The 15,269-nt window shown below is 41.2% G+C and overlaps 1 protein-coding gene across 1 annotated transcript in view; it reads right to left on the bottom strand.

Annotated features, from left to right (window-relative positions):
• The window catches only part of polq (polymerase (DNA directed), theta), a 96,332-nt gene that overhangs the window by 71,249 nt on the left and 9,814 nt on the right, over positions 1-15,269 (bottom strand). Inside the window, exons 5-9 of the mRNA XM_072260300.1 lie at positions 14,026-14,156; positions 13,087-13,243; positions 12,666-12,774; positions 10,950-11,175; positions 8,872-9,031 (exon numbers count right to left, since the gene is read on the bottom strand). Of these exons, the coding sequence (XP_072116401.1) occupies positions 8,872-9,031; positions 10,950-11,175; positions 12,666-12,774; positions 13,087-13,243; positions 14,026-14,156 (783 nt within the window). The remainder of the gene's footprint in view (positions 1-8,871; positions 9,032-10,949; positions 11,176-12,665; positions 12,775-13,086; positions 13,244-14,025; positions 14,157-15,269) is intronic.

Below are 15,269 nucleotides of genomic sequence, written 5' to 3'. Positions count from 1 at the left end.
ATAATGAAAACAACGCAATGATTTTTACAACCCGAGAGCAGTGAGATGCTTTCACAGGAAACATCTCATGCTGAATAGACAATTACAAAAACACATGACCACTGGCACACACCTGACTGTTCAAACAAATGGTTTCATTTAGAGTCCTGATGAAGGGTCTCGGCCCAAAACAAAAAAACTCATAAAATCAACCTTGCTTCTTTAGCAACATAACTCTCTGAAGCACAGAAGCACACAAGTGTATATCAAGTGGAATTTACTGTTATGTGCACAAGTACTGAGGTACAATCACAGTGAAAATCTTGATTGTCGAAGCATCACAGGCACATTTGCACACAGAATATAAATAATACATAAACTATATAAGACAATGAAGAAAGAGGAAAAAAAACTGTAAAAACAAGGCATTAAAAAAAATACATAATTAGAGACAAGTCTATGGCAATGCAAATGATGGTCTTCCATTGTTGAAGTAGGATTAGGGTTGTTCAGGTCAGTTCAAGAGCCTAATAGGAATGTCGCTGTTCCTAAATCTGTTGGAGTGGAACTTCAGGCTGCATACCTCCTACTTGACAGTAGCTGCAAGAGGAGGGCATGACCTGGATGTTGGTATTCCTTGATGATTAATGCCACCTTCCTAAGGCAGAGCCTCATGTAAATGTTGTCAGTGGTGGGGAGGGCAGTACCCGTGATGAATCAGGTGTGCCTACTACTCTCAGTAGCCTCTTACATACTTGTGCATTAGAATTGCTGTATCAGTCCACAATGCAACCAGTCAGAATGCTTTCAACAGTTCATCTGTAGATCTCAAAATGGCACCAAAGAGAGTTGAAATTATGTAGCAGAACACTTTATATTCATTTCTGAACTTTTAAATTCAAGTGATGATTAACTTGCTGTAATGACTCAAGTGGAGTTTAAACCTCATCAATAGTTGCAAAAGATTGAGCAATGTTTTGAATTGTGCATAAAATATCAGAAAAAAATAAACACTTGCTTCTAAATGAATTTCTTATTAACTTTGCATATAGGTATCTCAAACTATTAAATTGTATCTGAAATAATTTCAAGAATACTAAATATTTTCAGATATAGACTTAATTTAATCTTTTTGAAGCTTTGAATTGTTAGGAAACAGAAAATGAACCATTCACTCTGATGAAGTCCGTGTTTTTTGTAGGTGTGATCCAATTATTCTTATTCCCTGGGTTTCATTTACTTCTGCCCTTAAATATCCCCATCCTTTCTAAGCTCTTAATATTGCTTTTCGAAACCCACAATAAATCTGTTTCCATAGCTATTATAGTCTCTAAATTCTAGATTATAACTAGTTTCCACAAAGATATTCTTTTCATCATTTTCTCTTTAGTTCTTTTATCAATCGCCTTAAATATGTTGCTTGACTCTCCTCCACTAATAGAAACAGTAAGTCTTTTTCCCCAAACTCTATATTAAATTATTTCCCTGCCCCAAAGAGAATATCCCAGATTCTCTAGCCTGTTCAGGTAGCTAATCCTCTCATTCCTGAGATTATTCTTGGAAGCAAGTGTAAAAAAAAAACTTCCCGATGTGTAAATTTGAAACAAATGCTGGTGACACTCATCAGGTCAAACAGCATGTGTGGAAGCAGAAACAAAATTAACTTTTCAGGTCAAAGAGCTCTTGTCAGAATTGGGAAAAAAAAGAGAAAACAAACTGGTTTTAAGTTGCAGAGAGTGTGGGGAAGGCATTAGTAGGTCAAAGGGACTAGGTTTAATAATACAATGTAAGGATGAAACAGTTGATGAAATAATCTTGTTGATAGGTCAATGAGAGAACTTTGGGAGGAATACCCAATGCTTAAAAGCTGTGAGATGAGGATTGTGAGAGAGAAAAAAAAACAGGGGAATATAAAAGCTGTGAAATTCAGAGCTATAGAGAATGCCAAGCAGGTTAGATTGTACTTATGAGAAGAGAAAAATTAAGTAAAAATTACAGATGATTGATCTGCAGCAAAACTGGCTGGTTCTGATATAAACAGAGTGTAAGTTATCTGAAGCTGATAAACTCAATACTTGCTGCAATAAGTCACATAGAAGACAGCCACACATAGATGGGTCAGAATGGGTGGAGAACTAGACCGGTAGACAACAAAAATGTTCTGGATCAGCCCATGGATTGAACACAAGTGCTCCACAAAGCATTCACTAAATCTCTGTTTAGTTTCGTCACTGTAGAGCAGAGTACATTGCAAACACTAAATTAGAATCAGGTTTATTATCATTATCTTATAAGATGTAAAATTTGTTGTTTTGTGGCAGCAGTACAGTGCAGAGGCATAACATTAGAATATGAATAGTGCAAAAAAAAAATGAGGTAGGTAGTATTCATGGGCCATTCAGAAATATGATGACAGAGGGGAAGATAAACTGATTATGAATCGTTGAGTTTGGGTGTTCAGAGTCCTTTTCAATAGTAACAAGGCGAGGTTATGGTTTCGAAGGTGGAGGTTCTTACTGACGGATGCTGCCTTTTGGGGCGCAGCCTCTTGCGGATGTTTTCAATGGTGGGACGGTTTGTGCCTGTGATGGTGCTAGTCGAGCCTGAATGCAATATACTAGATAAGAAGTGCAAATGAACCTCTGTTTCACCTGGAAGAACTGTTTGGATCACAGGATGGTAGGAAGAAGATAAAGTGGCAGATGCTTCATCTCCTGCTGATGCATGGAAGAGTGCTACAAGAAGGGGAATGATTCTTGGATAGACAAAAGCTTTCTAGGAATCACAAAAAGAATGCTTCCTTTGAAATACAGATGGAGAATTGAGTTTTCAATGGCAAAAATCACCGAAGGTATCAAGAAGTCCCTGGAACTGCATGCAGTGCTCAGGAATGTCATACTGTTACTTACGTGATTAAAACAATTTGTTTGCCTTTGCTCTCCTTGCTTCTATGTATAAAGCACAGGATTGATCTATTAGGATAAGAACGCTTCATAGATAATTCTGCTGATGAATCTTCGGTAAGTGCAATGCCCAGTGGGATACTGAGTCAAATGCACCGGAGTGTTAAACCATAGAGCTAACCAAGGCCAAAGCAATAATATGGGCATAGTTGACCCATCTGGCTGCTATCCAGTAAAGTGGAGATACAATGGACTGAAGATGATGGAAATTGGGGTGAAACACAAGTGCTGAAGGAACTCTGCAGGTCAGACAACATCTAGCAAAAGCTGCTCTGAAGTGCATAACAATAATATTCCAGGTTCATACATGAAGAACAGCTATAAATCTTACTATACATTAGATTATAACAGATAAATTAGCTATAAAAGGACTGAAACAGTGCATACTGGAATATTATTTTATCAGACCTTTATTTCTTGCGGAGCATCAAGAAAGCTCACCTCTGTCCCAGGATACTGACAGACTTTTACTGCTGTACCATCATACTCACCAACTGCATCTCAGTGTGGTACAGCAATTGTCCCGTATCGGACCGCAAAGCACTCCAGCGTGTGGTGAAAACTGCCCAGCGGATTATCGGCACCCAATTGCCCACCATTGGGAATATCTACCATAAACGCTGCCTGGGCAGGGTGAAAAGCATTATCAAGGATGCATCTCACCCTAACCATGGACCTTTTACTCTCCTCCCATCTGGCAGGCGCTACAGGAGCCTCTGCTCCCACACCAGCAGGCACAGGAAGAGCTTCTTCCCTGAGGCTGTGACCCTGCTGAACCTCATATCACAGCGCTAAGCAGTACTGCACCCATATTGTACTGTCTCAGTACTTTTATATTTGTGTGCTGTAGCACTTACTTTTTATTCGCAGTTATTTTGCAAGTAACACTATAGAGGGCCTCAAGATGGCTGTGGCTCAAAAGAGGGGAGCCATGGAGTCATAAGTAGCTAGCCATCTGGACACAAGTTGGGGTCTGATCAGCCCCGGCTGGGTCACCTGGAGGAGGTTGTATGATGTTGAAAGACCCAAAACACCTGACGATTCCAGGAACATCACTGAAGATGTGTCCAGAAGCATCAATAGATGTATGTACACAGCTTACACCCTGAGTTAATCAGTGACAACCAGGAAAGACTGGGTGACAACCGCGAAAAGAGTGGTGACGACTGGAGAGTCAGTGACAGCCTGGAGAGACGGCAACCAGGGCAGAATGGGCTGGCAACCCAAACTGTGTCCTCTGAGAGGTGGACCCCCACAAAAGCTACAAAGAATCTAAGAAAAAGATACCCCCAGGGTGCCCGAGACAGGGGGAGGAGGAGCACCCCAGTCGGATGGACACAACGACATCAGACCCAGACAATGAACAAACAACGATGAGGAAGCAGTGTGCATGTGGCAAAATCTGCAAGCACGATAATGGCTTGAAGATTCACCAAGCGAGGATGAAGTGTTTGGCGGGAGCAGAAGCAGCACAACGCGCAGGTGTCCAACCTGGTGAGACAAAGGAGGGGCCAGGCCCGGAGTCACCCCATAGTGCCGGAAACCTCCAAGTGCTGCAAACTAATCCCTCTAACATGAAGTCTAATGGAGGCGGATCAAATGGCCTGCAGCTAACATGACTTCACTATGGAAGCAGTTTGATGAAGATGTTAACCAAATTCTGCAGGCAATGGTGAAGAGAGGGGTTGATAGGAAGCTGCAAGCCATGACAACAATTATTGTCAGTATCGCAGCTGAACGGTTCGGAGAAGAGGAGAAGGAAGGCTCCAAAACATCTTACTCGGAGAACCAAAGAGCATTGAGGATCCACAACATCAGGCAGGAGATGAAAGCGCTGAAGTCCCAATACAAGGAGGCAGGAGAAGAGGAGCGCATTGGCTTGGCCCAGCTGATGTGCACACTACGAAAGAAGATCAGGGTCCTCCGCCGGGCAGAGTGGCATTGGAGGCTGCATCGTGAAAGGGCTCGAAAACGTGCTGCCTTTATCGCCAACCCCTTCAAGTTCACCAAGGAGTTGCTGGGGGAGAAGCGCAGTGGGAAACTGGCCTGTTCGCAGGAAGACATAGACCAACATCTGAAGAAGATATATAATGATCCTGAAAGAGAGCAGGAGTTGGGAGAGTGCGACATCCTAATAGACCCACCTGAACCAGATGTGCAGTTCGACATGTCAGAGCTGCAGCTAAAGGAAGTCAGAGAGGTCGTCCGCAAAGCAAGGGCAAGCTCGGCTCCAGGACCAAGCAACACCTCGTACAAAGTGTACAAGAACTGCCCCAAACTCCTGCTGCATCTGTGGGAGATCCTGAGAACCTACTGGAGAAGGGGGAAAATCACAGAACAGTGGTGAGTGGCTGAAGGGGTGTGGATCCCGAAGGAGGAAAATGCCAGCCAGATAGATCAGTTTCGCATCATCTCCCTGCTGTGTGTCGAGGCGAAGATCTTCTTCAGTGCAGTTTCTAACTGGTTGTGCACCTACCTAGCAAAGAGCACCTATATTGATACATCAGTCCAGAAGGGTGGCATTTCAGGGATGCCGGGCTGTCTGGAGCATATCGGTGTGGTGACACAGCTCATCAGGGAGGCCAGAAAGAACAAGGGCAACTTGTCAGTGTTGTGGTTCGACCTGGCAAAAGCATATCGCTCCGCTCCGCACAAGCTGGTGCAGCTCACACTGACCAAATATCACATCCCCAGCAGAATCAGAGACCTTATCGCTGATTATTACAGCAGCTTCAGGATGAGGGTCTCTTCAGGAGCAATTACATCAATCTGTCACAAGGTGGAGATCGGCATCATCACAGGGTGCACTATCTCAGTGACACTGTTCTCCCTAGCCATGAACATGCTCACAAAGTCTGCTGAACCACAGTGCAGAGGGCCCAGAATGAATTCTGCTCAACGGCAACCACCTATCAGGGCATTCATGGATGACCTCACAGTCACCACAGAATCAGTCCCAGGCTGCCAGAGGATTCTGCAAGGGCTCGAAAAGCTGGTGGAGTGGGCCCGGATGCGTTTCAAACCTGCCAAACCAAGATCGATGGTGCTGAGGAAAGGGAAAGTGGAGAACAAGTTCCGGTTCAGCATCGCAGGCACAGCCATCCCAACCATCACAGAAAAGCCAGTAAAGAGCTTAGGCAAAGTTTTTGACAGCTCTTTAAGGGACACAACATCCATTCAGGCAACCTGCACTGAGTTGGATGGCTGGCTGAAATCTGTGGACAAGTCTGGCCTACCTGGGAAGTTTAAAGCCTGGGTGTATCAGCATGGCATTCTTCCCAGAATCTTGTGGCCCCTCCTCGTCTATGCAGTTCTGATCTCGACAGTCGAAACCTTAGAGAGGAGGGTTAGCAACCACCCCAGGAGATGGCTGGGGCTGCCAAAGAGCCTGAGCAGCATCGCACTCTATGGACACCACAACAAACTGCAACTGCCCTTCAAATCCTTGGAGGAAGAATTCAAGGTAACAAGAGCCAGAGAAGTGATACAGTATAGGGACTCAAGTGACCCGAGGGTGGCTAGAGCAGGGATCTAAGTAAGTACTGGCAAAAAGTGGAGGACAGAGGAAGCTGTTCAGGAGGCAGAGGCGAGGCTGCGTCACAGGAGGCTGGTGGGAGCGGTCACACGAGGCCGAGCTGGGCTAGGATCCTTTCCAACTCCCCAAATGGACAACAGAGGGAAGGAAAGGTGTCGTCTAGTTCAGGAGGAGGTGAGAGCAGTAGTGGAGGAGATGAGAGCCTGCAAGGCGGTGGGTATGAAGCAACAGGGAGCTTGGACAAGATGGGAGAATGTGGTTGAGAGGAAAGTGACCTGGGCTGATCTTTGGAAAGCCGAACCACACCGCATCCAATTTCTCATCCAAGCAGTGTACGATGTGCTTCCAAGCCCATCAAACCTGCATACATGGGGCAAGGCAGAGTCATCTGCGTGCCCACTGTGCTCCAAGCGAGGAACCCTGCAGCACATCCTCAGCGGCTGTGCAAGGGCACTTGGTGAGGGACGGTACAGGTGGAGGCATGATCAGGTTCTGAAGACCATCGCTGAAGCCATCAGCACAGGGGTCGAGTGGGCGAAGCGGTCCCGACCCTCCAAGCAGACCATTGCCTTTGTCAGAGCTGGGGAGCAGCCAATACCAGCCAAAAGAACATCTGCAGGCATTCTGACCTCTGCAAGAGACTGGCAGCTGTTGGTGGACCTCGAAGGGCAGCTGAAGTTCCCCAACCATATCGCAGCCACCACCCTGCGACCAGACATTGTCCTAGTGTCCGAGTCTACTAAGCAAGTGGTGCTGCTGGGCTGGAGCTGACAGTCCCATGGGAAGATAGCTTGGAAGAGGCCTTTGAAAGGAAGCTCTCCAAGTATGCAGGATTGGTCAGCAACTGTCAGCAGGCTGGATGGAGAGCGAGGTGTCTCCCAGTGGAGGTTGGTTGTAGGGAATTCATAGCCCATTCTTTAGTTAGAGCCTTCAGCATTTTGGGCATCGAGGGAGAGAGGAAGAGGAGAGCCATCCGCAGTACCACCGATGCAGCAGAGAGGGCCTCAAGATGGCTGTGGCTCTAAAGAGGGGAGCCATGGAGTCATAAGTAGCTAGCCATCTGGACACAAGCTGGTGTCTGATCAGCCCCGGCTGAGTCACCTGGAGGAGGTTGTATGATGTTGAAAGACCCGAAACACCCGATGATTCCAGGAACATCACTGAAGATGTGTCCAGAAGCATCAATAGATGTATGTACACAGCTGCATTTCTGGTTAGATGCTAACTGCATTTTATTGGCTTTGTATCTGTACTCGGCACAATGACAAAAAAGTTGAATCTAATCTAATCTAATACTGGAATAAAAAATGAAATGTAAGTTAACTCACAATGAAAACCAACACACTGAATAAAAGAAAATTTGGGTCAGGTGCAAGTTCTGATTTTGCTCCTGAAAGTTCACACAAATCTAGGTCTGTACAAGACACACCTAGCCATAATCATCATCATTATGTGCTGTGTCGCACGACATAGACGACCCTGATTGCCCTTGGCAAAATTTTTGGCAGAAGTGGTTTGCCAATGCCTTCTTCCAGGTAAGTGACTTTACAAACAAGAGAAAATCTGCAGATGCTGTAAATCTGAGCAAAACACACAAAATGCTGGAGGAGCTCAGCAGGTCAGGCAGCATCTATGGAAAAGAGTACAGTTGACATTTTGGACCAAAACCTTTCGGCAGGACAAGATGGGTGTCCCCAGCCAATATCAATACTCTTCAGAGATTGTCTGCCTGGTGTCAGTGGTCACATAACCAGGACGTGATAGGCACCAACTGCTCATGCGACCATCCACCACCTGCTCCTGTGGCTTCATATGACCCTGATCGGGGGCTAAGCAAGTGCTATACCTTGCCCAGTGGTGACCTGCAGACTAGCAGAAGGAAGGATTGCCTTACACCTCCTTTGGTAAAGATACATCTCCACCCCACCACCCATACTTAGCCATAACCATCCCTTTAACCCTCATCTAGCATGACATTTAGGAAAAGTTGGTTGCAGGAATTTATTATACAAAATAGAATTGAGAATATAATTTATTTACTATCAAGATTATAAGGTTCAATTTAATGAGTTGCTTATTGAGAGCTTGATGTTTACAAACAATAAGTTGAAACTCTAATTTCACATGCTACATTCATGTTTGTTTTTATTAGCTATTTCCCACCATTTCTTTTTGTCTGATGCCAGATCAAAACACCGTGAGGTTGTGATACAACTCAAACAATCTGGGTATTACCAATTTAGAATTTAAATTCTTTTATAAAATATTTCTCAAAAAAAAATCATGATAGCAATTCTCACTAAATCTGGACGTCCAAACTATCAAAGTCAAAAGACAAATTAGGGCAAACTCAAATAATTGAAGTCTGAATTAATAAGTAACAAGGGTACTCACCTTCTGTGCCAACAACAGCCTTGTGGTGCAGATGGAAGAATTCTCTGGCTATGGTTTCAGACAGCTTTTCACACCAGTTCTTAGAAGGGCAGAAGAGAAGGACAGAGTGGCCATTGTGCACAGTCTCATAACAAAGACTGACTATATCATCCTCATCTCCCTAGAAGCAATAATGTACACATTGACATCAGATACTGACAATTACAAACCTTAAAGGGGATTCTTCATTAATAATTATGAAGTAGCTCTGCCCAAATAAATTTGCGACAATGTTTTGGATTTTAGCATTTCTTTGAAAAATCACTTGAACGGTTACATGAGGTTCCAGGAAAATCATTAAATAAAATTATTCCAACATATGCTTGTTTGTACATCTTTTGCCGGGCAGAATAAGGAAGGGGTGGGCAGTATATATTAATTAAAAGCTTGCATGAAAATCCGAAACACAAGGCAAGGAAAATCTAAAGCTTAAAAATGTGAATAGATCAATTCCAACCAGAAGCATTCCTTCAATTTTGCTCCACTGATGAATATATACTGTTAAATTTAAGCGTAACGCTATGATAGAATAATTCAATCTTTCACCTAAACGTTAAATACCGAAGTTTCAGCCAGGGTCTACAGATTCAAAGTTATGAGGGATGCACATGCATTCACATTACCTTTGACTTTTTTTTTCTAATTACACAAGGGATTTTGGAATTTTTTAAGCATATGTGCTGTTGACGTATATTATTAAAATTTATGAGAGACAACATTGTTTTCCCCAAGTCCCAGTGTGCATACCCAGCAGGGTTACTCACAAAATAACATGTAAAGCAATTGCTTTCCTCAGTGTTACTCAATCACTTACCAGCGTGATATTTTTTCATTACCATATGGATGATCATACGATTTTGCTTCAAGTGTAAGCTTTTAATTTTCACATGACTGGATAAATTTTGTGATGCAGTTGACATCCAAATGATTTTTTGGCTTATGATTAAAACTAAATAGAAGCAGAACTAGGCAATACAGATTTCTAATTTGTGCCCCATTCATAACATGTCCGATCCTATAACTCAAATGCATCCTCCTTATTTCCCCAAGATTTCCTAAAGCCCTCAGATTTATGCATCTCAGTCTTGAAAATATACTCAATAGCTGATCAGACATAACTTCCTTGTTTAGAGAACTCAGAAGATTTATTCAACTGAAGAAATGTTCCTTAAGTGCTCAACCACTTGTTCTCTGGTGACACAGTGGTGCAGCCAGTGGAGCTGCTGCCTCACAGTTCCAGTGACCAGGGTTGTGTTGAGCTTGGATGCTATCTTTAATAAATTTGTGCATTTTCCTGTGTGAGATTTTTCTGGATGCTCCAGTTTCCTCCCAATCCTAAAGAAGTGCAGGTTGCAGATTAACTGACCACTGTAAATTGCCCCAAGGGTTTAGGTGAACAGTAGACTCAGGAAGAGTTAGTAGGAATGTAGGGAGAATAAAATGAGTTTGGATAGGATTGGGTAAAATACGAATGTTTGAAAACCAGTGCAATGTGCATTAAAGGGCCTGATTCTCTGCTGTTTCTCTGTGACTCTGTCCATCCAGTCAAGCCTTTCAGAATCCATGTTTCAATAAAATTCCCTCTAATATTTCTGAACTCCAGTAAATATAGTCAATCTTTCTCTTTCGATCCACCAGTTTTCCAACCTAAGAATCAGGACATTTTCCAACCTAAGAATCAGCTTAGTTAATTTCATGCTGCATTATTTCCAAGATAAGTATATCATTCTTTACATATTAGTCAGTAACTGAACAAGGAAGATACAACCTCCCTGAAAGAAAAACAACATCGTCACTGATTCCTGGGAATCTCTGACTCACGACAGCACAAGATGTAGGAGGAGCATTTGGGATGGTACTGGGGACCTCAGTTCCTTTATCTTCATAAGAAGGCATGGTACACCTAACATGATCATATCAAAATTCTTTATAATTGCATCAAGATCTGAGGAATCTCATCTCCAATTCCGGAAGTTAAAACTTCAATCAGAATTAGGACAGTAAGCTTGATTTTTTGGAAAATTTATTCAGAAGCTTACCTTTACCTGAAGAATAGGTTTAAATTCTCGTATCATTGTCATTGCTGAATCATAAATTTTATTCCCAATCTTTAACCGCTCCATTAGAGGTACAGGCCTGAAATCTGTACAATACAACTCTGCATTTAGCCAGGTTGCCACAGTCCCTAGATTTGGAAGAGTGGCACTCATTCCCACGATCTGTATTCCATCACTAAGTCTCTGCTCTTCTGATGAAATCTTACGACTGAAATTTAAAAACATTTCCATTAACACCAGGTCTTTTTGTAAGTCTACACGTAACCAGTGAGAGCCATTCAAACATGAAAGTGAGACAGAGTCAACATTTTCCCATACTGAAGGAAGATAAAGGCCAACAAATCCAAACAGGTACATCAAGAAATACTGAGGTTTGCTGGAAGGAAAGGGTAGCTTAAGGTAGGGTGAAAACTGAAAGGGGGAAACTCTATAGGAACAGCTGATGTGTAAGTGAAAAAGTAATTAGGAAAGAAAAGAGAAGTCAAGAAATAGTACTAGTCAGCAAAATTGAAGAAAATCCCAAATTTTTTAAACACAAAGAATAGGGCCCATAGGGAAAAAAGTGTGTAAAGATATGTCTCAAATGAATTATCAGCATTCACTGGAAAAAAAAAGCTGCAGTCAAAGAATTCAGGGAAGGGATTGGTGAAATTCTAGAACAAATTACCATTGATAATGAAGGGGTATTACATATCATAGAAGCTTAAAGATGAATATATTCCCAACATCTGCAATAGGTTGTAAGGGAGACAGAAATCTTCAGATCTCTAACCACAAAGGAGGTGCTAAATGCCTTCAGCAGAACAAATTAGGTACCTTTATTCAAGGACAGCAAAAGAGCCAGGAAGTCCAATATCAGCGGTGAGGAAAATATTGAAAAAATTTCTGAGGGCATGATTAAAATGCAAATGGAGAGGCAGGGATTGATCAGGGATACTCAGCATGGTTTCATCGAGAGGATTTCCTGTTTGACTGATTGAATTTTTTGAAGAGTAACAGAGTGTCATTGAAGGTAAAATAGGTCATGTATGGACTTCAGGAAGGCCTTTAAACAAGGTCCCAAATGGGAGACTTAAGTAAAAGGCAAAAGCCCGTGGGATGTGAGAGAAGCTGGCAACATGAATCTGAAGGAGGCTTGGTGACAGAAGGTGGAGAGTTAAGGCGAGGACTATTTTTGGAATTACAAGCTCTTGACCAGAGCTGTGCCACAAGAATTGGCACAGTCACAATTAATCATATATTCACTGTTCTAATTTCAGAAATATTTACAAGGACACAAGGTTTTGAATATCCCTTTATGTCATAATTTTTAATCATTATTTAAACTGCAGTCCAGAAGTATGACACAAAGAGGCATGTCAGCAAAGGCTCAGTGCATAAATGAATAGTTATATAAGAAACTATAATTTGATTTTACCTTTGGGTGTATTTATAGAACGCGTCACAGGATTATGGGGCTAAGTGCAGTTGAGTGAAACTAATCAAATAACCAAATTGTACAATGCTCAAAATGGTTCATTCTGTGCTGTTAATTATTTGATCCTATATAGAAAAGTAGCCATTCACTTATGCATAATAGTATATACAAGATCAGGATTGAATCTCTGTCAAAACAAATTACTGCTGCAGAAATGTGCAATATCAGAAGAGTACTGTGATATTCTGTATAATCTTTTTGTTGCTACTGTAAAAATGTACCTCTTTTCTCTCTTTTTAGTGACATATAATATCTTGGTTAACAGAAGTTCCAATAAGTATCCTCTGTGAGAATCACCCAACATATGCAACTCATCTACTACTATTATCCCTATGGGAGCAAAAGAAACAAAGAAAAACAGTCAGAATACCATGATATGATGAGGGGCAGAAACCACTCAGTTGATGTGGTGTGAACATACAATATACTCAGAGACAAGCTTGCCACCAATAGAACACACATCATCTGTCAAAAATAAAATTAAACACAATTTTAAAAATGATATGAATGGCAGAAACCTGAAGTAAAACCAGAAGCAAATGAAAATACTTGGGCCCAGCAGCATCAGTGGAGGGAGAAACAGACTTAATGTGTCAAATCAAAGACCTTTCATCAAAGCTAAATTATGCTTTGGACACTTACCAAGTTGATCTACTTTCTCCTCTTCAATAATTCGATTGATGAGTCCGTTTGCTTTCTCAATTGTACAAACAGCCACATCCAGTGATGAAAATCCACCAGCAGGTGATGTACTTCCCATATATCCCTCTACTCTCACCGACGTCTCCTGGAATAAGTTCTGAGACAGATGCAAGAATATTCACGCATCATTTTCTTTTCTACTCTTTTGGAGTTGTCATTTTGCAATTGATGATGATACAAAAATTGAAAGAATGGCAAAAGAAAAAAATGGAAGGGCAGAAAACAGAGCTGAAATACATTATCAGTCATAACCGCGATGAATGGTAGAGCAGAAAGAGGCTGATGGCTTACGAAAACTCTAAAAAAAAAATTAATTCCATCACTCAAATTAGCAGCAGATCCCTATTAGACAAATATTATTCCTGTCAGTTTCCTGACAGCAAACTAAAATGTAACTGTGCTCTCTAAACTATGGTGGGAAAGGAAAGTTAATTTGCTCGGATTATTTGCTATAATAAACAAACCCTTACCGAGGCCTCTTTATTCATACTAATATTAATGATTGTCTAGAACTCTCACCCTATGCAATGGGGATTGAAGTTCACAAGCATTACCAGCCCTACATTTGTCAGGAACCTAAGGAATAAGTATCTAAACTGAATTGGTGAAGAATGAATTCATTTCTTCTATGAAAGACTGTAAACAACAAATGCAATTGAAGTGATCCTTGAATGGTTTGATGAAAAGTTTAAAGAGCTAAACCTTACAAATGGATCCCAAGCAAAGGTATTTCTAACTGACCATTTCCTCTTGCTCTCAGGCATCATCTGTGATACATAAACACAAAGTTTCAACTGGCCCCTTACAATCATCAAAAATGGATGAGTTGAATTAAAATTATTTTTTGGCATTTGTCACATTACTGAGATCTGCACTCACCTGCAGGTAATACATTTTCTCCTTTGCCACTGAAACAAACGGCAAAATGAACAGTGCCTTTTTTCTCTTTTCCAGAACTCTCTTTAGGATTAACAATTCTGCAACAAATGTCTTCCCAGCACTAGTTGGGGCTATAATGCAAAGATGTTTATTTGTGTTGTAATTGTACCACAAATTATTGTCACATATATATCTCTAGATTTTGGCATTTGGGTTTTAATAGTGATCTATTTATTTTAATTTTTAAATTGTATTTGGTAATTTTAGAAAAACAACATGAAATTATAAAACTAATGTTCAATATTAAATATTTTTCCAAAAAATTTACAGAATGTAGAAGAGTTTCTGAAGTGAAAATAATTCCAAGCACTATTTCTGAGGATAAAATATTATACCAATTGACCACACCCATTGCAAGCTGCTGAAGTTGAAAGCTTTCTTTCTTCATAAAATTACACTTCTATTTTTTGCATCTTCTTTAAATTTCCTTATAATGCCCCTACATTTAGCCTAAGTTGTTAATTAATCAGGAGACTGAGTGTTGAACCTCTTGGAACCCAAGCTTCCTGCTTCCTATTCTCTGCTTCCTGCCATCAAGCCAATTTTGGACACAATTGCTCCTCTCCTTTAGATCCCAAGCACCTTTACTTTTTCTGACCAACCTGCCACGTGAAAGCATGACAAAACCTGACTGAAGTCCATATGGACCACCTGAAACACACTGCCCTTATCGGCACTTGCCACTGCCTCAAAAACTTATTGAAATCTGTGTTAACCGTCCTTGATTAATCTGTACCTTACTCACTGTACGTGTATACTGCCCTTCAGAATCAAGTCGACTAATTTACTGCAACTGAATTTAAACTAATTGGCCCACAATTACTTGGTTCATAACTTTTCTAATTAAACAACGGGACAATAGCAGCAGGATTTCTAATTCTCCTGAATAGCCTCTATAACCATAAATGATTCAAAAACATAATTAAAGTTCAAAGTAAATTTATTATCATATTACATATATATCACCATATTTAACCCCAAGATTCATTTTCTTGCAGGTGTCGGTATACGTAATAAGCCCTATAACCATAACAGAATCAACAAAAGACCACACCAAGAGGGTGGACAGCCAGTGTGCAAAAGACAACAAACTGTGCAGACACAAAAAGAAAGAAAAGTTATAATTTAAATAAATAAGCAATATATATCGAGAACACGAGTTGAAGAGTCCTTGAAAGTGAGTC

This window comes from Mobula birostris, chromosome 6 (genome assembly GCF_030028105.1).
Source record: "Mobula birostris isolate sMobBir1 chromosome 6, sMobBir1.hap1, whole genome shotgun sequence".
Classification (NCBI taxonomy): Eukaryota; Metazoa; Chordata; class Chondrichthyes; order Myliobatiformes; family Myliobatidae; genus Mobula; species Mobula birostris.
Note: the sequence above shows the minus strand (reverse complement) of the source record. Positions and strands in the feature narration are given on the sequence as shown.